Source organism: Antedon mediterranea, chromosome 1, assembly GCF_964355755.1.
Source record: "Antedon mediterranea chromosome 1, ecAntMedi1.1, whole genome shotgun sequence".
NCBI classification, from domain to species: domain Eukaryota; kingdom Metazoa; phylum Echinodermata; class Crinoidea; order Comatulida; family Antedonidae; genus Antedon; species Antedon mediterranea.
The window spans coordinates 24,896,455-24,920,161 of record NC_092670.1 but is presented as its reverse complement, the minus strand read 5'-3'; the positions used below and the strand labels follow the sequence as shown (position 1 = coordinate 24,920,161).

The window sequence follows — 23,707 nt, the reverse complement described above, 5'->3', positions numbered from 1 at the left end:
GAGCGCCATCGTTGCTTTTACCTACATGTATCAAGGCCGAGCTATTATATGCATCAAAGTGTTTGAAAACATTATGGTTAATTTTGATGTGTGCTTTTCCGATGCACTCCACTACAAATAGTCTGTTTTGATGGAATCATTAATCAAATATTGCTGTCTTGTGTTGGGCAGCAGATTTTAGTCATGTAATTGATGAGAAAATATAAGAAGAGGAATATTCTTGTTGGTGTGTTTATACAGTAAATTTATAGATTCAAAGAAATGCTTTAAAATTAATATTTTAGCTATACTTTGGATACTTTATCTATATTTTGGATACTTTAGCTATGCTTATACTTAATAGCTAACACAATTTGGCCATTTGACAGATACATTTTAACAGGTTGGATAGTAATAGTAATATTTATTTTCCACATAATAAAAAATATGAAGGAATAAAAATCTATTTTAAAAATATTATTTGGAAGGAGACTATGTAATTAAAATAATGATATCAAAACATGATAAATTAAAAGCTATCACAGGTGTCTCCTTAAACTAAACAAAAGAACCAGTAAAAATACATTATACTGGTCCTCCACTCCTTTTACTGGTCACATAATATTGGCTTATATAATTGGGAGGCAATCAACCTGAACATTACCTTTAAATCGTGACAAGGTGAATTGAGTATTATTATTCATATTTCGTCAGATTTCACAGAAATTTTAGCTGGCCAAGCAGACTTATTTGACTATTTAACTGGTCCACCACACATTTAACTGGCCATTGGCTGGCGGACCAGTGTTATTGCGAACGCTACTAAATTATTACGCTACGTAGGCTAAAACAAAATTTTAAAAACCATGTGTGAAGAGATCATAATAAAAATAGTCAAAATTTGTATTCAATCTTGAAATTCATATTTGACTAAACTTATTTTGGTGCTTTATTTGCTACATTATCACCATCACCAATTAATTCAGTTTTAAAACTAAACAGATCTACAGATTTATAAAAATAGGTGATTCTATTTTTAGCTATTGTCAGCCTCAGGGGCTAAAATAAAACATATATTAATTTATACATTTAATATATTAGTTTAAACATTATTATATTGGTATAATTAATTTGAATGCCTCTTTAAACTAGTTATTGAGGTTGCATTTCCAGGGGCAACATTAAAAAAGTATTATCCACCTCGTTGAGTTTTTATATTAATCATTGTATAATGGAAAAAAACCTTGGGCTTTTATATCTCGTCGCATAATTTCATATTACCACGTAGATCACTTTGATGATGAAAACAGTGAAGGCTCTCAGTCAAAAGAAATGCATGATTGATGTCTTCTATGTAGCAATCATGAGAAAATAATGAAAATATATGTGTATTAGATGTTACAGGATATTTAATAGTTAGTTGTTAGCTGACAATTTACTTGTTACCCGTAAGGTTTTCTGTAAATTAAACTCTACAGATTGTTCTGACATTTTGTTCATGCATTCTTTTAAGCCTTTAATAAATTACAAGATAATACAGTGAATAACGGACATTTTTTATATATAAAATCATGTATAATATTCCTTTAAATAATTTTGGTTTATACACATTATGCTCAATGCACTTAAAAATCAAAAATTTAGTTTTAAAATTGCCTTTTAATATTAACAATTGAAGTTGCTTGATGGATATAAGTAGGCAAAGGAAGACAGGTGATATAGTACATATACAATAGCACTATGGTAAATATACAATAGCACTATGGTAAATATACAATAGCACTATGGTAAATATACAATAGCACTATGGTAAATATACAATAGCACTATGGTAAATATACAATAGCACTATGGTAAATATACAATAGCACTATGGTAAATATACAATAGCACTATGGTAAATATACAATAGCACTATGGTAAATATACAATAGCACTATGGTAAATATACAATAGCACTATGGTAAATATACAATAGCACTATGGTAAATATACAATAGCACTATGGTAAATATACAATAGCACTATGGTAAATATACAATAGCACTATGGTAAATATACTAAGCACTACCATATCATAAATGCACTAATGTATAGTAAATATACTACTGTGTAGCACTATAGTAAATACTGTATACTATAGTTCTATTAATACTATAGCACTGTGGTATTGTTCATGAAATAAAGTTAGCATTAGGTTTTGAGTTTCGGAAAAAAGGATTATATGAGCATAACTGCGTAACGATGATCACTGATGTATGATGGTTGCGTAAATCAAGATTTGAAACAGAATTCTTTCGCATCAGTAAGCAACATCTTTACATCATCATCATCCCCATAACGTCCTCTTTCGTAAACTCCTTAAAATCTTTATTAGTCAGTGTGCTTTATTGTTACCTTTGTAATTAATGTCTAAAAGACTTATCAACAATCTTATTAGGTAATTAATTGATTTGATTTAGTAGACAATTAGCCTGTTATTGGCTTTAGCAGAAATATCAAATTCAAATCAGATATATTTTGTTTCTTCAAATCTGATGACTGATTTATGTTCATCTTTCTAAGTTCAACGTTATAATAATTAAATACGTCAAATGCAAACAGTCAAAAGCGATTGCTTTATGCGGTATCAATGACAAAAGCAGCTAGTATCATTATGATGGGAGGATTTATTCAATAGCACATAATATTCATTTTCAAATTAAAGGTATTTATAGCTTAAGGATTTTTATTGATGATAAATAAATAATTTACTACATAATATAAAAATCATCAGTATTTGGAACATTAAACATTATTTTTCATCAATCAATTGAATGTTGTTAATAAAGCATTATTATGAATGTATGGATAATATATTTACCTGGGGATTTCAACCTGCAGAAATATATCATGTGCACTCAAGTGTGACCTCTTTACTGAAATATTGAGTTTACAAAATAGTAGGGTATAAGGATGACTGCGTAATAACATTCGCGTAAGACTATGCGTTGGTAAACACCTACGCGTCAGTAAAGCTTGGTTCCCACTAGAACGTAACGCAAGAACGTAAACGCAGCGCAAGTGTTTTAACCAATGACAAGCTAAGTTATAGACAGTTAGCAATCACAAGCGAATAAGCCATCGCTTGTGATTGGTCAATTCACTTGCGTTGCGTTACGTCCTTGTGTTGCGTCGCTAGTGGGAACCACGCTTAAGTGTCTACATAGTCATAATCATCATACAGGCTATCGTAAAATTTCTATTATAGTACAGCAACTCTACCAAACCGATGCTCTGCGCAACTTCTCCCAAGTGGTCTTTTCAAAATACACAATGACCATTAAAACCTTTTGGGTCAGCACAAGTGCAAGTTTGAATGCACAATAATTTTATTCTCTCCTTTCAACACTTTAACATTAATTAACTTTAATGTAACATTTACAATTTCCCAGGCCAATCAATTCACAACAGACTGTTATGGCTAGCTCTAACTACCTCAAACATTTACCATTTAGCAGAGCAATCAACAGGATCATGTATCTTATGGATAGCTCCTCCATTGATGCTCTGGATACAAGAATAGCTGTGTTTACTAATTATGTCATTAAACACACTAAAGCTCTGTCTCCTCTTGTAATTTATGTTGTTGAAGTATCATAAATTACAGAAGTCCTGTTGATATGGCGCCTTATAAATAAGACGATTGATTTATAATGTAATATATATACCACACATACTGGGCTGGAAACTCACAGACTGTGCTTGCCAAGACACATTACGTTATTATTTTAATTCAAAGATTCAGTAATATGAACATGGGAAAATCCTTGTGCATCAGAAACCCTTCTTTCTCATGGGGTTACGCTGGGTCCCAGTCTAGTAATAACAATTGCTTTCTTACCAAACTTTTGAATTCATAAATAAATGACTCTTTGAACCTACTCAGACAAGAAGGTGTAACATTACTGAAAAGAGGTTTGTTAATGCTAGGTATCGTGTCGTAAATGGATATTATAACACATGTAGGCGTTTATATGCATCAATTATTTACTAATTGTTTTCTTTTGTTGAAATATGAAAACCATTGTTTCATTTACTTACAATGAATGAATGTGTCCATAAAGTTTTAGTATTACTACCCAACTAAAATATTTACAAATGCTGCCGTAATAATTTAATTAAAGTTAATATAGCATGGTACATTTCAATTATTTATAGTTTGACCAACTAAAATGTTTCCCTTTCGGGTTACCTAGGGGCCATGTCAAATGATTTGAATGAATTTTAATTATGTGCCTCATAGTAAAATTCAATGTTTAAACCAAAGAGTCTCACATTTTAGTTTTGGAATTTAAACAACCACTGTATTAAGCTCTGTCTACACTATCAAACTAGTATGATGTGCCCATATGATACATGGGTACATTACATTAAGTTTGATAGTGTAGACAGAGCTTTACAGATCAAAACCATCATTTCATTTGTTGGTTGATTAAAACAAAAATACTGTAAGTTGGCATATCAAAGCATGAAGTTCTTTAATTGCTGAAAAAGATACATTTGTTAAGACATTACAAATTGCATTTTTAAAATCCATATAAAAAAGTACTTTAATTTGTCTTGTAATGACTTCTAGGCCTGTCCGACTTTCATCATACCACATTGGTAATTACAGTGTTAAAGCAACCAATATTCTAGTATGCTTAGTCAGAGGTCACTTTAGAAATATGGACAATTGTGAGAAAAAACAAACCAACACATTAATTGCTTCAAATTCTTTACAACTTGTAGTTTTCTTCAATTCTAAGTACATGATCAAATAACCAATGTTAATCTTGTACTTTTAATAGTTATTTAAATTGCATTTCATGAACTAGGACTATAGTTTTGTTTAAAGGTAGGTTTGTGTTGACCTGAAAACAACTCAATTGAAAGGACCTAGTTGCACAAGAATGTTTATGTTGACTTTCAAGCAACTGAACGGAAATGAAAAGTTGTGTACACTATCAAACTAGTTCGACAAAAAGCTGGAAAGTGTAGACAGAGCTTAATGTCTATATAGAATGGATTGTAGTGAATAGTGGTTACCATACCGTGCATGCGGCACGATTTAAAGTTAATTAAGAACTAGCTAGTGTTCACGAGTGCTCATATGTCAACATTGAACCAATCACTACTGGACGTGATTACCCAAACTGCATGTGCAGCTATTAAAAGTTTTCATATAAATTTTATTCAACAACATAAAATTCTTTTTTTAATGTCAGATTTGATACATGGCTGAAGTTTTCATGCAAAAAATGTTAACTGTAACCACAGGCCTAAAGATTTAAAAAGTGATAGATTTATGCATATGTTGATTACTACAGATTAGAACAATACCCAAGACAGCACCCAAAGCATAGTCCATCCATAATACTGGTCATTAATTTACTGTTATCTTTGCATATATATTGTTCTTACCAAGATTCTATGATTAAAAAGCGCAATAATGTATAAAGGAAAAATATGTAATTTAATTTTAATATTTTGTTTTTATAAATATATTTCATTTATTGGGTGCTTATGAAAGATCACAATTACAAATTTATACAATATCAAACATATACATTAAAACCTCTACTAAGGAACACCCTAAGCCTGGTTTAAAAAATCGCTACAAGACAGAGCATAGCGATTCTATGGAAACGCTAGAATTTATCGGGGATCTAGTACGCGAGCGCTAAATATTCTTTGGTACGCGTATACGATTCATCGCCGACACAATAAGCAAAGTTAAACATGGTTTTGCCGATTTGACTGCGATGAATCTTCCCGATTGCGTCGGCGACATCTGCGCGTGTAGCGATTTTAATGGAAACGCTGTGGCGATTTTAATGGAAACCAGGCTTTAGCAACATCACCAAACAATGTGTCCCCTTAATATCAGTGTCCCTTGAATGTCCCTTTGTTCTATTCACAGTATAATGTCCCTTTAATGTCAGTATCTCCTGAATAAAAGGAAATAAGAAAACAATATACAGTATCACTTGCACTGATGAAGGGCTAGTGTTGCCCGAAAGCTCTGCTAATTGTTCTGGCTGTTTCATTTTATTGTTTGATTTAGCTTTTTGCTTATTTTATTTTGTATTTCCATTGAGATCCAGCCACTGATTTCTTCAGCAATTTGCCTTTGGGTTTTTATACAGTACTATTATATATTTTTCTATAACAATACAATTGAATAGGATAGATGATGTCAACAGGATGATTGTATCAAATCTTCTTCTACCTCAGCGTCTGTAACGTTATGTCACTCAAATCACTAATAAAATATCTGATGATTGCCAACTGTTCTCATTACATGTCTTATTGGCTAATTAAATTATTCCTCATGTGTATTCAGTACTTTGCTCTGTTAAGTTCTGTTCACACACCAAGGCCTTTATTAATATGTTATCAAACAAATATTTCAAAAACGTTTACGACATTTTGTCATTTATATTTTGTTAAACAGTATTGTTATTAATCACTCAGTCAATACACTAGCAATACTATAATAATAAAGAAAAATATTCATAAATATTAATAAGGATAAATAATACAGTACTGTTAACAATAAAGTACTGTTAACAATAATATTATATAATATAATAATTACTGAAGTAAAGATATCAAGTAATGATGTCGCTCAGTAGTTGCAAGTTAGTTACTTAAGTAAGTAATGTTGTCGCTCAGTAGTTACAAGTTAGTTACTTAAGTAAGTAATGTTGTCGCTCAGTAGTTACAAGTTAGTTACTTAAGTAAGTAATGTTGTCGCTCAGTAGTTACAAGTTAGTTACTTAAGTAAGTAATGTGGTCGCTCAGTAGTTACAAGTTAGTTACTTAAGTAAGTAATGTTGTCGCTCAGTAGTTACAAGTTAGTTACTTAAGTAAGTAATGTTGTCGCTCAGTAGTTACAAGTTAGTTACTTAAGTAAGTAATGTTGTCGCTCAGTAGTTACAAGTTAGTTACTTAAGTAAGTAATGTTGTCGCTCAGTAGTTACAAGTTAGTTACTTACCGTAAGTAAGTAATGTTGTCGCTCAGTAGTTACAAGTTAGTTACTTAAGTAAGTAATGTTTTCGCTCAGTAGTTACAAGTTAGTTACTTAAGTAAGTAATGTTGTCGCTCAGTAGTTACAAGTTAGTTACTTAAGTAAGTAATGTTGTCGCTCAGTAGTTACAAGTTAGTTACTTACCGTAAGTAAGTAATGTTGTCGCTCAGTAGTTACAAGTTAGTTACTTACCGTAAGTAAGTAATGTTGTCGCTCAGTAGTTACAAGTTAGTTACTTAAGTAAGTAATGTTGTCGCTCAGTAGTTACACGTTAGTTACTTAAGTAGAATATAAATCTTTAGCTCATTTTTACTGTAAAAATAATAATGATATTGATAAACAATGTTGTAACTTTTTACAAAAAACAATCATTTTAAATTGACAATGCTTCTCTTGGAACATTCTTTAACATGACATATCATCTTCTTTTACAAATGAAGGGTCCACTGACAACATCATTTGTTTCAATGTAATTTGAAACCAATTTGATTAAGTTGTCAATTAAAGATTCCTGATGAGTAATGTTATTCTCTAAATGGAATGTTAGTCAAAGATTTAAATGGATTCATTTATTTTTATCAGACTTTAAGATTGATACTATATGTATCAATTATTCAGTTACAAATTTATGATAAGTCCTGTAAGATTATTTTGGTTATAAACAAATCATAAACGGTATTTTTACATATAACATTATGATGGCATGTTTTTCTGCTAACAATCGATTAAAAGCATTTGAATTAGTTTAATACTTTAATTTTTGTAGACAGTAGAAATGGAAACAATTTAGTGTTCTCAAGTTTTTAAAATTGTTAAAAAAAATATGTTGACCAGTTGTTTAGGGAGCATGAAGCAAAAATGGTATAGTACTACATAGTCACTGATGGCCTGGGTGTTAATTTTAGGAGAAATTAGGGGTGGAATTATACTTCGATGGCTTTAAAATATTGGCTCTTTAATTTAGCCTAAATTATAGAATGGGAAATACTTGAGCATGGATTTGTATTCTATTATTAGTGTTTTAAAAAATGTATTACTGCCAATATTGTGAACATATTTACAACTTACAGATTTCTTTAACGCAATTTCATTAAAGTAGGCTGTCCAGTGATTGACTACTTATTTATAATGGTGACAATTTAATAGTACAAAAATTCAAAAGAACCGAACAAAGCCTGGAGGTTAATCTATTTTAATTGGTATAAAATGCGTAAAATATTGAAGCTTTTACCGTCTTGTTATCTCAGCCAATTTAAATCAAAGGATGTTGATGTAGAAAGCATCGAACAAAGATAGAACAAAGGCTATTAATATTGCTATAGGAGAAACACAAGTATATAATCAATAATGTCCTAGGTCCTCTCATCATCTTCATGGTGTTCCATTAATGGACATAATAGCAATTACAACATCAGTAGATGTGCTAGATTTCAACTTGCTTAGTTTCTTGTAAATAACCTTTGTTTTATCTTATAGCAGTTGCTGCAGGGCATTCATTATCTTCATACCGTATTACCATGACTGAGCATAGTCCCAGGGTACTATTACAAAATTCTGAGAAAGTTAGGAGATGGGATTATACTTGGATTGCGTTATCAATGGAATGTATCAAAATATAGGCAAATATAGGAGGTGGGATTATACTCGAACATGGGATTATACATATTTTTATATTAAATTATTGTCATTGATACCTAACAATATCAGATTTCTGTCCCCTTTTTGATACTACTATACATACTGATTTAGTAAAATGTTTTCCTACAAAAAAGCACTATAGACATATATTTCATTTTTTGAAGCACTTGTGACTTATTTGTATCCAAAAAGGAAAAAATTGTGTTGGAAATTTAATTTTAAAATCAGGGCTGTAACCAGAACGAGGCAGATGATGCGCTCACCTCATCTGAATTGTCAGTTTTCACCACCAATCGCCAGCACAGCTTGTCATTTTATATCAATAATTATAGTTAAAGCGTCTTTTCCTCGGCTGTTTTTAACCTCTTGTTATGGCCTTAAAAATGTTTAAAAAATACAAAAATTGGTTGTCTAGGGTGTATTGTAAATTTGGCAATAAAATGAAAATGAAAATATTAAAACCAAAAGTTCTATATTTTGTGAAATGATTTCATTGTCGTTTTATTTGGTAGTTAAACATAAAGCTATTGGGAAATGACTGAACTTGGATGATCTGTAGTAAAAGTTTTATTTTAAACATTTTTACTCTAATTCTTGTTGGATGTGATGTAATAAAACATGCATAAAAAATTGTAACCAAAACTTTACTAAAATGTAGTAGCAATGCTCACATGATTGCATTAAATATAATAAAACAAAATTAGAATAAAACAAGTTTTGAGAGATAAATCATAAAGAAATTGCCTTGATGGATAGTATATACTTCATTCATACAAACATGTAGCGTATGATTAACTACTGGATGAATAGTTACCGGTTCACAATTGTTTTTTAAAAAAACATGAAAGCGACATAAATGTTAATGTAATTAATTTCGAAGAAGATATTGGTACGTTTTAGAAACGACAATGATGATGATATTGATGGGTAAGCGTGTTAAAATTCTCGCGGGAGTTTACGAGGTGTCTTCTCTTAGATTATATTTCACAATATCGTGTTTAACCATGATACGTGACAAGATGAACCTTTACTATCAAGTTTTGATTTAGCTATGACTTACTTCGCACCTAGGCTGATGTAGATTTTAATTACGTTAGTTTGTGCTGTGTTGTGTCCATTAATAAATGTTTCCCACACCCCTAAGTTGATTTACAACATGCTGGTGAACTTTACCCCAACTTTAATGATCGTCTTGGGGCATATCAAAGACACATTAACACCTTTCACTTTGTATTTCCATCGTTTAATGTTTAGTTCTATCTTGGGAAACCTTGTATTACTGTAGTGTGGAAGGGTTCACTTTTAAGCAGTTATGTCTTAAGCTCTGTTTACACTATCAAAAAAACAAAAAATATGGTAGCAGGGATGTCACCAGCTTTTTGGAGTGCCGGTCGTCAAATTTCCCGGGGGGGGGGGGGGGGGGGGGAGAAATAACCCCGGGTATCCCCCCCCCCCCCCCCGGGGTTTTTTCGTTATTTCAGCGAAACATAAAGAATTATGAAAATAAATAACAACAAATTGCGTCAGGTCTAGGCCTAACCTTGTACCACCGGAGAGTCGCCGTTATTATTCGCGAAAACAAAAAAACGCTCACGAAATGAATAGCAATAGATCGCGTCAGGCTTAGGCCTAGCCTTGTAGACACTAGGCCTAGCCAAGGCTTGGATAGATGCCCCAAAACCCAAATTCCAAAAAAACGGGCGCTTCTTTATTTAGGCCTAATCCCTAATCAAATAATGTAGATAAATTATTAGCCTAGACCTTACTACTTGTTGCTCGATATAATGTTCGTGTTCTTTTGCGCGAGAGTATTTTAGCGTATCCGCGAATTCCGGATTTTTTGTTTCACAACTGTGCGGCAAGCATGTATGTAGTAGTAGTGCATGGCCGGCAAGAAGAACAGAGACACGTGTTTATGGGTTAACTGAAGTTCAGCAACCTGAAGTTATCCCAGGGACGTGTAATTATTGTACCATGCTCGGCGATCATAAACGAACGAACTTGCCCGGTCTCACTGAACCATGCGCATGTTTTTTTATTTTTTTTAATAGTTCGTAGAGTACAACAATGTAAAACTAGTAACATAATATAATTTAATTAAAGCAGGGTGACAAAACATTCAGCAATTAAAAATGATTTTGTTTGGGTCTATGTAGTTGTACATTTTTAATTACTGCGTACTTGTTTGTATTTTTAATCTGTGCAAAATAAAACGCTTGAATGGTCGCTATGTGAACTTTAAACTTGTACACTGTGCTGTGTAGCACGTTGTTCGCCATGACTCACAAGCTGTAACAATGAATACCAGGGCAGGGTAGGCCTGGTATTGTGTTACAAATAAAGTAACGTACGTAACATTTGCTGTAGTCTTTTGTCTTATCTATATGAGGCTAGCTTGTCTGTTATTAACGATGTGCTAGGTAAAATGTTTTAGTACAAATTTTAGTTAGGCCTAGCCTAGGCCTAATATAAATATCGTAATGATTAATAAATAATAGTGGTGGTCGGCAGCCTGTAAATCCTGGTCGGAAATGCTGAGTGCTGGTCGGGGCCGACCAGCGCCGACCAGCGTGGTGACATCCCTGGGTAGTGATATACCCAAAAATGGTAGTGATATACCAAAATATGGTAGTGATACCGACATTTGGTAGTGATATGACATCATCATGCCCATATATGGGCACATCACATTTTTTTTTTCACATTAATTTTATAGTGTAGACAGAGCTTTAGTCATCCAAGGTATCCAAGCTGTTCTAGTGTGAATCGCTTTTTATCGTGTACTGTATGGTTTTGATAATGTAATATTGCTGATATAAGTGTTATGCGCGATTTGAACGATTTGCGCAATTTGAAATTGCGCAAAAAAAATCCTTGCGCAATTTGAATTGAAACATGTGTTTCAAATTGCGCAAGCAACGTATTAAATTGCGCAAGTAATCTGCAAATTGCGCAAGGTTTTTCGACAGATTGTGAAATCATGTACACCCATATTTTTATAGTAATTTCTAAGAATGATTCAAAATTAAAGATAAATATCGCATTTCCTTATTTTAGTAGTGCAAATATTGTTATAAGTTAGCATACCGTCGAAGAACCGACGAAGGAAAACGAAGCGGTGGTGTTCCACCAGGCGGGCGCGGCGCGGGCGGCCGGCTATACTACTCTAGCCTAGCTAGGGTCTGGACTACTGATACTGACTAGGTTACATGGCCTAGCTTAAACTAATATTAAAAACTTAAAAAGTGAGTATTAAACATTATCTTCATTGAAATGGTCTTATTTATATAATAAAATACTAAATTTTAAACTCCTCTGCCTAGGCCTAGCCTATAGCCATGTATGGGAAAATTTACAGTTCGTTTTCAAATTGCGCAAAGGTGTCATATTGTGCAAGAACTATCTTGCGCAATTTACAAATTGTGCAGCGCAATTTAAAATTGCGCAAAGATTTTCTTGCGCAATTTGAAATTGCGCAAGTTGATTGCGCAATTTGAAATTGCGCAAAAAAATCCTTGCGCAATTTTAAATTGCGCAAGAATTATTTGCGCAATTTCAAATTGCGCAAGGATTTTTTTGCGCAATTTCAAATTGCGCAAATCGTTCAAATCGCGCATAACATAAGCAACAACTACCGTACATGGATTGCTATCTGGTAGAATTTAGAAGATAAGAAAGAACAAAATGTTTTTAAATTTAGAATGGAAACCAAAAACACAACTAATGAGTTTTGATACTTTATTAAAATTAACAGAGTAGAGTTTAGAAGTTATTTAACAATAAATACAAAACAAAATACTTACTAGGAAAAAGTAATAAGGAAAAATGTGAATTTAGAACAGAAGCCGGAATAAAAACACACATACAGTGTTGAACACAAATAGGATTTTTATACATACTGTATTGTTCTGTGCAGTGGAATTGTACCCTGTGTGATATTGGGAAGAAGTGTGGTGTAGAAAATGGTGAGGGTAACAAAGTGTGTTGTGGAAAACAGTGGTGGCAAAGATGGTGTTATAGCTCACTAACTAATAACATTGTACATATTTAAGTTATTTCTTACAATTTAAAAATATAACAATTTTCTTAACCATGAATTTTATATTAATATTAATGCTCCTATCATTGCTAATTAATAATAATGTTGCATTTTATTTGCAGTACAAGGTTGAAGGGTTTATTTTTAACAGATTCTTATTATTTGCATTGGTAACGTTTGCAGTGATGTGTGCTTTTTACTCATTTTAACAGTTTTAACAAGCATTTTTGCAAACATTTTGATAACATATTATTGTTTTATTGTAATATTTTTGAGAATCACCAAAGAAAAAGTTTAATTATTATTAAAATAGAAAAAATAAATATATTAGAAGAGTAGAGTTTAGAAGTTATTTTGAAATAATATGAATTAAAATATTCATTTTAGAATCATTTTATGAAATAAATCTGGGAAGATCTTAACATCCATGATTAAAGAAAAGAAACTTAATAAGTCATGACAAACTTGGGTATAAAGCTGAACATTTGCTTTAACTATTTAAAGTAGAAAAACTATTACACCTGTATACAAATTCACCCGATTCTCTGTACTGTATATTCAAATACTGTATGCCATGATCTGTCCAAAATATTCTGTAATACACTGTCATATAAGTATCACATAGTGGTGCCTGTATTATGTTAAGGTTAGTGTTTGACTTTTAAGCCTATGAAAGAAGCATCAAATGTGATGCTCTGTTGACACTGTATTATTCCTCTTCTGTGCTTGACATTAAAACTGCCCTTAAGATGTAACCTATAATTTATTACACTTTTATTAATTATTATAATAACTATATAACAATAATCATTATAACAATAATTACATAAAATAATAATAACTACTATACAGTAGTATACAAATAATGAATGTTTATGAGTGCAATGGTACAAATAATGGCACGAGGTGAATGATGAAAGGTTATATCAACGAGGCAAAGCCGAGTTGATATAACCTTTCATCATTCACCAAGTGCCATTATTTGTACCATTACACGAATACAAAACATTCATTATTTGTTTTATATAACATCTAAATAACAAACAAAAATGTTTCAAAAAGTACTATTTAACGATCGTTGAATAGTGCGTACTATTGCACGCCATGTGACCCACATTCGTCCAATCAAATGACAGGAATTTATATAGGTGTTATATAATAATGACTATAATTTTTATGTGTTTAAATTTTAAATGTAAATATGTATAATTTTGTTTGGATGATGTAGTATTTTTAAGCAGATATTAGCCCTTGATAGCATTTGCAGCAATAAAGAAATTGAATTGAATTGAATTTGTTTATGATAAGTGGAACAAATGATAGATGCACTACCAGGAATTGGTTGACATATTGTGTATGATATTGTTTACACCAAAACACCCTCCAATGGGGAAAATTTCAATTTCTGTTATTCTACAACTGTGTAGTTTATTATTTTTTATTGCTACATTAGTAATAGCATATTTTTATTTGTCTCTTCAGCGCCTCCTGAGTTCAGTCTGAATGCGGATAGGACCGTAACAGGTGATGTGGATTCGATCATTGATCTTCCGTGTCAACCGCAAGGAATTCCACGACCAAACATCACATGGTATCGTAACGCTATTAATGTGAATCAGTTGGGGATTTCACGTTATCAGGTATGTATCTATGTTGATTACTTAATGTCGTAAAAGATTGTATAAAGCCAAGATGGTTTCAGAAAAGAATTATTGCAGTAATTTTGTTTTGGATTTGTATATTTTTATTGAAACAATAAAAATGACATTACTGACGTAGTATGCTATTGCAGTATAAGTTTTCATAAAACCAAACTGTAACATCACTACAGCAAAAACCAAAAAAAGAATACGTGACTTGTGTTAACAAATAATTCAGTGAATATTCTTTATACACAGTAAGCACAATTAGAGTTTTTTTTCATTCAATATTTGCGAACTTGCGTTGATAATTGTTTCTCTGTTTCATTCAATCGTTTTGTGGTGATGCAATGGTGATGATTTGTCATTTGGCTTTACTCTTATTTACTCGCCTTTTAGAGAAGGAGGAGGGCCACTGAAGAAAATAATGTGATAGGTTTATTCTAGTAGATAAAATTTGCCTGCTGGTTAGGTAGATTGGCCATTTTCATGAACTAGACCTATTTACCTTTTCGCTCCTGGTTTCTAGTAAAAAGTGGTGTTTCCCACCCTACAAATCTCTCTGACAGTCAATATTTCTATGTAGTATGTCTCCTCTTGCAGAGGGAGAATAGTTTATGGTTCTACTACTCAGGGTCATAACTGCATTATTTTGATATTATTATTATAACAGTACCAAAGCTTGGTATCAACAATACAATGTCAAAAGTGTACATGAATCAGAAATGTACACGTTACAAAGGTTGTTTTTCTTTTAAATGCCATAACTGGTAATTGGAGACTTTGCAGCAATATCCTGATAGTTATTTTTTCAAGCAATAATCATTGTATCCAAGCAGAATCTACTTTAAGTTTACAACATAAGTGTTTTCTTCAATCCTAGATGTATTGCCTTTGGTTGTTGTTTTCAGTTTGTTTTCTTTAGCATAATTTCTGGATTCAGTGAAGAGGAATGAAATGCAGGAAAAATGATTCAATTTGATATCCAAACCGATATTGATACGAGACTTTAAGCCAATTGTTCTAGTTATCGTTGTTAGATACATAACAAATGTTTCCAATTTTTAAATATTTAAAAACTGCAGTGTATTGTAGGAGAACCCCTAATAAGGGGACATCTTTATGACCCAGCAAAGTGTCCTCTTGAGTGTTGGCCTTGTGTTCAACATATATTGTTCTTTGTTTATTTCACGGAGAATAGGAGTGTCTCCAATAGAGGTGTAACCTGTAATAAAATTGTATTTGTTTTTAAATATAATTTATTTTTGGTAGACTTGTCAAGAGATAATGTATAAGCTGTAAGTTTAATCAATAGTATATCATTTTTCATACAGTAATTGAGGGTGTATATTTTCATGTAGGTACTTGCAAGTGGTAGCCTCCAAATCCAGGACCTAGCAGCATCTGATGCTGGGATGTTCCAATGTGAGATTAGTAACGAAGTAGATGAAGCCATCTCAGACACAAGACTTCAAGTTGAAAGTTTGTACATTTTATATGTTTTATACGATTTCCTCTTGTTTTGCTTTCTACAATACAGTTTTTCTTCTTCCTGTTTAGTATCGATCTACCTTTCATGACTTAATATCGCTTAATCGCTCAGTACACGCTTAGTGTGTTTCTGAGCATGCACAGAGTAAACTTCAAGTTGTGCATCATGAAAACGCAAGCTTGCTATTATAGAGGGCAGTATAGGAATAACGTCATAATATAATCCACTGACCTAAAAAGACATGATACACAATTAGATGGTATCATGGTGTTTGTAGATTAATCATCAATTTTTCCCCAATAGCAAACATATTTGGGACATATATATATTTGTTTTCCACTTATTAAATTATTGTTTTACAGGAATCCCACCAATGATGGTTGTCCGTCCAAATGATACAACTGTGATTGAGATGACTCGTACGTTGCTTCATTGTCATACGGTCGGTGCTCCTGCACCTACTGTCACTTGGATGAAAGGTAAAACTAGTAAAATTTAAATAATGTCAAGCTAACTAGTGCTTTTAAGAAGTAGCTACAGGATTGAACAGAAAATCAAAAGTTTACTATGATTAATTTTTAGTTTATTATCATGAGTAAAACAAAATGAAGATGCGATCACGATGATAATTATATTCAACCAATATGCAGGTTTCCTTAATATTGCCACTATGTATTTAACTGTTACGTCGTTTAAAATGTTTTTCTTTGCAGTCGACTATACCAATTCGTCTTACACGTTTCCAGGTTGTGTATTTGACTTGGTTTTACCTAATGTTCTTTTTATCTAATGCTCTACAGACAGTTAAACCTAGATTTAATATGCATTTTAATCAATTGGGCAAAGACAGAGGAATCAGTTTAAATGTTTGCTTTAAAAAGGCATATACATTCATAGAAACTATTTCGAGTTATGGCTTAAGAAACTGTAGTAGAATTATTACAGTGAAGTATTTTTTAGTATACTAATATACATCATGCAAAAGTGGCATATTCTATTGAGTAGAATATTGTTTTGTATGTATTACCTCATGTCATATCTTATTAACAATTGATTCCTTTGTCTATACCATGCTTGTTTTGTTTGATACAATTACTATAAAATATATTTTTATTTAGAGTATTTTTTTATATTGGTTCATTAAAAATAATGGATGAACATAATTTAGAAAATAACTAATAACATGGGACTTTATACATTAAGGAATTTCATAAACAAATTAAATGGTTCTTGTTTAAAAATCTAATTCTAACCATTTATTCCCAATAGAATGATTTGTAATATTTTGATTAACATTTTGGATTTTAAAGTTTAAAAGTTGAGCTAACAATAACACATTAAAAAATCTTTAGCAACTAATAATGGAAATAATTGACTGTTTAAAATGTATACTGTAGTACAGAGTGCGTTTTATATTCAACTTCAGTTTATGATGTATGATTAAACACGTAGTAAATGTATTATACATTTTAACCCTGTCAATTTAAATGTATATTTATAAACATTATTCTCTCATTGTCAAATAATTTATACAGTATTCAGGCAATTTATGATTTTAACACATACAAAATAGCAGTCTTCTTGCAGAAATTAAGCCCAACTAAATTACAACAACTCAATAATCTTTCTTCTTTAGTAACGGATATAAAATATTATTTGTAGATCCTTCATTTTACTTTAATTACTGAGGCTGAGGTTTTAGGTGTCTTTGCCCAAGACTGTCTCAACTATCTATAGTCTTACATATGATTTTCCCCATCTTGCAATTTTAAACTGGACGGACAGTTTCCCAGAGGTGGCCCAACTATTATACCTAGTCTCAACACATGATTTTCCCCGTCCCTCACTTGAACTGTACTGACTCGTGTCCAAATGTCAAGTGTTGTCATGAGCTGGCCCAGGTATCTACAGTAGTCTCAACACATGATTTTTCCCATCCCTCACTTAAACTGTACTGACTCGTGTTCAAATGTGTTGTCCCGAGTTGTTTCAATGCATAATTTCTGCCATGACCTATGAATTGTTTGATGAAGTTATCCAATATTTAATAGGACAGAGCAACATGTTACATAATGCTAATTCTACAGTGCATTTAAGGGCCATTGTGATGCACTACCGCACTCTATTCCTCAACAAAACTTTTGGTGGATCCTAGGTCATAACGACAAACGGCCATTACACCTTTATTGATCACAACTCTTTAAAATATTTGTGAGAGAGATTTTTAGCCCCACATCAATAAATTTCTTAAAAAACGAAAGTTTATAGTGTATACATGACACGTCTGATCTTTATACAATTGCTTATATAGTCAAGACAGAATGATCTATAGGTTGGAGTTGAAATTTAGTATTGCGTATAGAATTATAGAGAAGTACAATTTGTGCTTAAAAAAATGATGTTTTAAGAAAGTTATTTAAAATTGAAAACAAAATAGCAAATTTTTAACAGGATAATAAACGGCAATTGTACATTATTTATTTATTTCTTATTTTTGGAAATATTAAGAAAAGTAATTTTTTTATAGAACTTTTCTTTTAAAACATTATGTAATAGCTGAAAAAATGAAGAAAAATTATGATATAATAATATATAGTTTATTGTGAAAATGCCATGCACATTGCTGTAGTCGGCCTCAAATGTGATTTAAAACTAAAGCGACACATTAAATGAGATATCTAATATGGGTTGAATGTATTACTTAAAGACTTTGAAAAGAAGGACGGTCACGGCTGTATATTTACGAGTGCACATTTCCGTGTTTTTTTATATTGGATGTTAAATTTTGCATTCGTTTGAATGAGGCTATAGGTCTGTTGTGTAGGCTGCTGGCTATTAAATTGCTGTAAATTGCTGTCTTGTCACCTGAAGAGAACACTTTTCACACAAATTGGTTGAAAGGGGAAAATTGAGAATCGTGTCTCACTCTCTGAATTATTGCATTTAGCAATCATAATGTATGCAGATGTTTTTGAGATATCCCAACTTAATTCTTAATTGGAATGGTGGTATGTTATAATATGCATGTTTTAATTTTGATGCTTAATGTTTGTTGTTATATAATTCTACTACAATCATCATCTGAAACCCAACAATTTTCGGAAAGAAAAAAAGAATCTGCAAGTTCTACATTTCTTGTGCAGTGCATTATGAAAATCCTATTTTGCATCATCCCAATGAACTCCAGTTTTCAAATGGAAAGTTTCCTACTAACTGCAGAGATTGAGAATGATCTGATGGACTTTTTAAGATTTCTTAACTTTTTTGTGTAGTTAAGCTATATTAATATTGGCCTGCTGTTTACTGTCATCCATTGTTATGTATTTTTTATTTTTAAATGAATATTATTACAATTACCAATCTGATATTTACCCTAGTACCCCTTTCTTTGGCCTAAAAAAGGGGTGCAGACCTTACAAATGTTGGTGTTGAGATCTGTGTGTGTATACAACTTTTGCTAGGCTATGTAAAAGGAGTATTAGCCATTTAGCCAATATTATCTTCATCACCACTATATCACCGTCATCAACACCACCACCATCATCAATACTACCACCACCACTTATCAATATTACCATCGCCACCACTAACCTTTATTAGAATATTTCTCTATCTCATCACCTTCACAAGGTAAATCAATTTTGACTGGATGACTAAACTAAAGTAAACTAAATAAACTAGATTTATCCAAAAACTATAAAAATGTTGTTAAACTATGTCAAGTGTTAGGAATAGGATGAATATGCTAAAGATTTTTGTGAAACTAGTATGAAGGCAGGCATAGACATGAATGTAAAGTTACTCACCATTAAGTATAATAATATTGGCTTCAGGGTCTCAACAGTAATGAGAAATTGGTTGATAAAATCATCAGCATTTAAAGTTTAAGTTTACAGCTGATGACCCGTGGGTGCAATTTGCTATCTTTCCGAATCAATCATTATGAGATGTTGTGCAGTGCCCAAATGCAATTGCGTCATTTTGATAAGCGTGTTTCTGCAGTAGCTGTACCCTATTTTAGTGCACTGAATTCAAAATAACTTTATATCTTATGTGTTAGAAAAGAAAAAAGCAACTCAATCTGAAAATATTATGTGTAAATTGTTTATTATAAAAGTTGGTTCGTGTCCCTGGTTTCTGAATCCTATATTCATAGTATATATGAATGCAAATTTGTTGGATAATAGATAACAATAATAGAAATTGAGAATAGAATATTATATACTAATAAACTGCATCTCCACAGGTTAGCTGCTATGTACTACAGGTAGTAGGGTAAATGTATTCAATCCAACTTGCAATAGCTATGTGCATTGTTTATTTTGCTATGAATTATGCCATATATTTTTCTGCAAGTATAATTTGAATTCTTTTTTTTGTAGGTGAAACATTAATTGTTACCGATGACTATGCTGTTGATAATAACTTTGTGTTAAATGACAATGGCGATCTTGTCCTGTTGAGTGCAAGGACTTCAGATACTGGACTATATACATGCATTGCACAAAACTCTGTAGGATCTGTTAATGCTAGCGCTTATTTATTGGTCCAAAGTAAGTACCACTTCTTCTTTCATACACATTTAACATCTAGTAACTCACCAATTATAGGGTTGATAAACTATTTTACAATTTATCATGCTTATAAATTAAGTCTCATTTGAGGCTTAGAAAGTGGATTTGAAAGAGTTGTGAGTTTAACCCTGGCACTAGGTCATGATTGAACCCTGAACCTTGGGATTGGAAGGCAAGCATGTTAAACACCAAACTACAGGTCCACTTCAAACATACTCGCTACTGTACTTAAGTACTCGTTATCTAAATATATTTCTTAAAAACGACAGAGATGACATTTTAAAATCTAAAATTATAGTTAATAAAAATAAAGCCTTAATATCTCATTTTATCATAATTTTTTTGTTAAGAACTGACATACATTGCAACCAGACCCATAAACACTGAAGTAATTCTAGGAGCAGATACCACCATCAACTGCATCATCAGTTACGATCCTACTGTCAATATCAACATCATTTGGTACCAAGAGGGCGTGCCAGTAGACTTTCTTGATTCACGTTTCAATCGGTTATCTGATGGGTCGCTCCGGATTACTCAAGCAAGACAAAGCGATAAGGGGTTGTACGAGTGTAATGTGACATCATCAGCTGGAGATGACTCGGCTAAAGCGCTTCTTACAATATTGGGTAAGGGAAGCGTTAAATATCAGAGTTCCCAATCCAATGCTAGAGGGAGAGGGCTTTTTTTATGGCTAATTTAATGTAATCCCTTCATAACAAAACTTTCCATGGATTCATTTTTTTTTTTTTTTTTGCTTTGGTTGAATAGGTAACTAGCCTTCGCTTGTAAGAAATTCCTTTAGTTTCTCTTCTTCATATTTCTCTAGTACTATCATGTTTAATCTATAAAAATTGAAACATTTCTCTAACCTTGGTATCGTTAAAGTATCCTAGTAACTTCATTATTGTCTAGTATAGCATTATATACTGCTACTGTACATTGTAAAATACTGATGGTAATTTGATTTCTCTTTAATTTAACAAAATTAAACCTTTTACAGGAAATAAGATTGCAGCTGAAAAATCAATGAAATACATTAATTTTGTATTTTAATATATGTATAGTGTATTTCCATAGCAATGTAATTACTGTGTACTATTGTCATGGCAACGTATAATTCACTTTTATTTGTTCTAATAATTTGTTAAAGAAGTAAAGATTTGAATATTCGATGGATATTGTTTGATAACATGTCCTAGATAAATGTTTATGATAATGTTTATAATAGTTAGTCTATTTCATGCCTGGCTTACCTGGATAAACCAACAATAGCCTATTCTAAAAAATAAATTGATTCTCCCACATATCATGAGTTTGTGATCTATACCATTTGTGGTGAGGGGTGTTTATGTCATTTTAACAATAAAGTAATTATTTCTAAATTAAATTAAATTTATATTTTCAGAATTGCCTCATGCACCATTGAATCTTATTGCACAGTTGAGTAATGTTCAAGCAAGGACAATTGTGCTGAGTTGGACGCCAGGATTTGATGGAAATAGCCCGCTGGTGCGATACATTGTGGAACAACAAGAAGACTGTAAGTGACGTTTTTAAGATAACAAATACTAAGAAATATACCCATCCCAAAATTTAGTAGTAGGATAGTTTTGACATGATCCTTTAGTACTTAATATTTCAAGTTGTATCTTCCATTGACTTGTTTTATTAATGAGCTTAAGTTTGACCTAATCTCTCTTTTTTTTTTCATTTCAGTGGATGCATTTGCAACGATTTTAACAAATGTGAACCCAACAGACACTACCCTGACCGTGAAAGACAGTATTAGACCGGCTCATTCTTATCGCTATCGGATAACGCCTGTTAACAGTGTTGGTGCAGGGTCCACAAGTGCCGTCACTGATCGTGTTTCTTTACCAGAAGAACGTAAGTAAAGCAAGTATAGATTTATTATAGGTACTAGAACAGATTGCAATTGAACACATTTCATTTTGTTTTACTCTTAATTGTGCCTGGAATATGTAGACTTTTTGTTTTCATTTTGTTTTTACTCTCTTTAATTGTACCTGAATATGTAGACTACTAGCTTCCCGTTTGTTTTTACTCTCAATTGTGCCTGGAATATGTAGACTAGCTTCCAGTTTGTTTTTACTCTCAATTGTGCCTGGAATAAATAGACTACTACCCTCCATTTTGTTTTTACTCTCAATTGTGCTTGGAATAAATAGACTACTACCCTCCATTTTGTTTTTACTCTCAATTGTGCTTGGAATAAATAGACTACTACCCTCCATTTTGTTTTTACTCTCAATTGTGCTTGGAATAAATAGACTACTACCCTCCATTTTGTTTTTACTCTCAATTGTGCTTGGAATAAATAGACTACTACCCTCCATTTTGTTTTTACTCTCAATTGTGCTTGGAATATAAAGACTACTACCCTCCATTTTGTTTTTACTCTCAATTGTGCTTGGAATAAATAGACTACTACCCTCCATTTTGTTTTTACTCTCAATTGTGCTTGGAATAAATAGACTACTACCCTCCATTTTGTTTTTACTCTCAATTGTGCTTGGAATATATAGACTACTACCCTCCATTTTGTTTTTACTCTCAATTGTGCTTGGAATAAATAGACTACTACCCTCCATTTTGTTTTTACTCTCAATTGTGGACAGTAAAATGGTTAACATGGAATAGACTAGAATTCATAAATTTTTGTAAATATGAAAACGTTTATTTTTCTTTGTATTGATGCGTACAAATGCGGTTGAAAAACAGGCTTTATGTGCCTACCCAGTGACACTTCCTCAGTCACTTAAATTCCCACAGTACAATATAAAGGCAGAATATATAAATATAATGTTACAATATTTTCAATATTGATCAATTTAGACATTTTTTACAAGTTTTCTATAAAGTGTTTAAAGTGAATTTTTTTTATTTTCCAAACAAATTTTTTTCAAGGGACAGTCTCTTAAATTTTGTGTCAACTTCAATAATTTGATATCATAATTCTGTTTCCAATCCAATTAGCTACAGCAATTTTATGTGGTGAAATGATACATAACTGCTCTGTGTTTTTAATTCCATCTTTCTTGTAAATTGTTTTAATGAAGTTTCCATTACTTCTGAATAGTTGTAGTTTACGTTTACTTGATACAATGATGTTATCATCCTTATCAACTACAACTCCACGTGGATACTTCACCATACCATCTTCATCACCTTCATTGATAAGTACTTTAAATAACTTGTCTTCATTATCATATAATACAATTTGACTATTTCCCCAATCTGTTACAAGCACTTTCCCAGTTTGAGTA

General features: G+C 31.9%; 1 protein-coding gene across 4 annotated transcripts in view; it reads left to right on the top strand.

The window, feature by feature from the left end:
- The window catches only part of LOC140063528 (protein sidekick-2-like), an 85,404-nt gene that overhangs the window by 37,147 nt on the left and 24,550 nt on the right, over window positions 1–23,707 (top strand). For 3 of the 4 annotated variants that reach the window (XM_072109887.1, XM_072109886.1, XM_072109889.1), the window contains exons 8-15: window positions 14,194–14,351; window positions 15,713–15,833; window positions 16,206–16,322; window positions 16,557–16,589; window positions 20,226–20,396; window positions 20,768–21,046; window positions 21,826–21,960; window positions 22,137–22,307. In XM_072109887.1, coding sequence (XP_071965988.1) covers window positions 14,194–14,351; window positions 15,713–15,833; window positions 16,206–16,322; window positions 16,557–16,589; window positions 20,226–20,396; window positions 20,768–21,046; window positions 21,826–21,960; window positions 22,137–22,307 — 1,185 coding nt within the window. The remainder of the gene's footprint in view (window positions 1–14,193; window positions 14,352–15,712; window positions 15,834–16,205; window positions 16,323–16,556; window positions 16,590–20,225; window positions 20,397–20,767; window positions 21,047–21,825; window positions 21,961–22,136; window positions 22,308–23,707) is intronic. The other variant, XM_072109888.1, reaches the window with a different exon arrangement.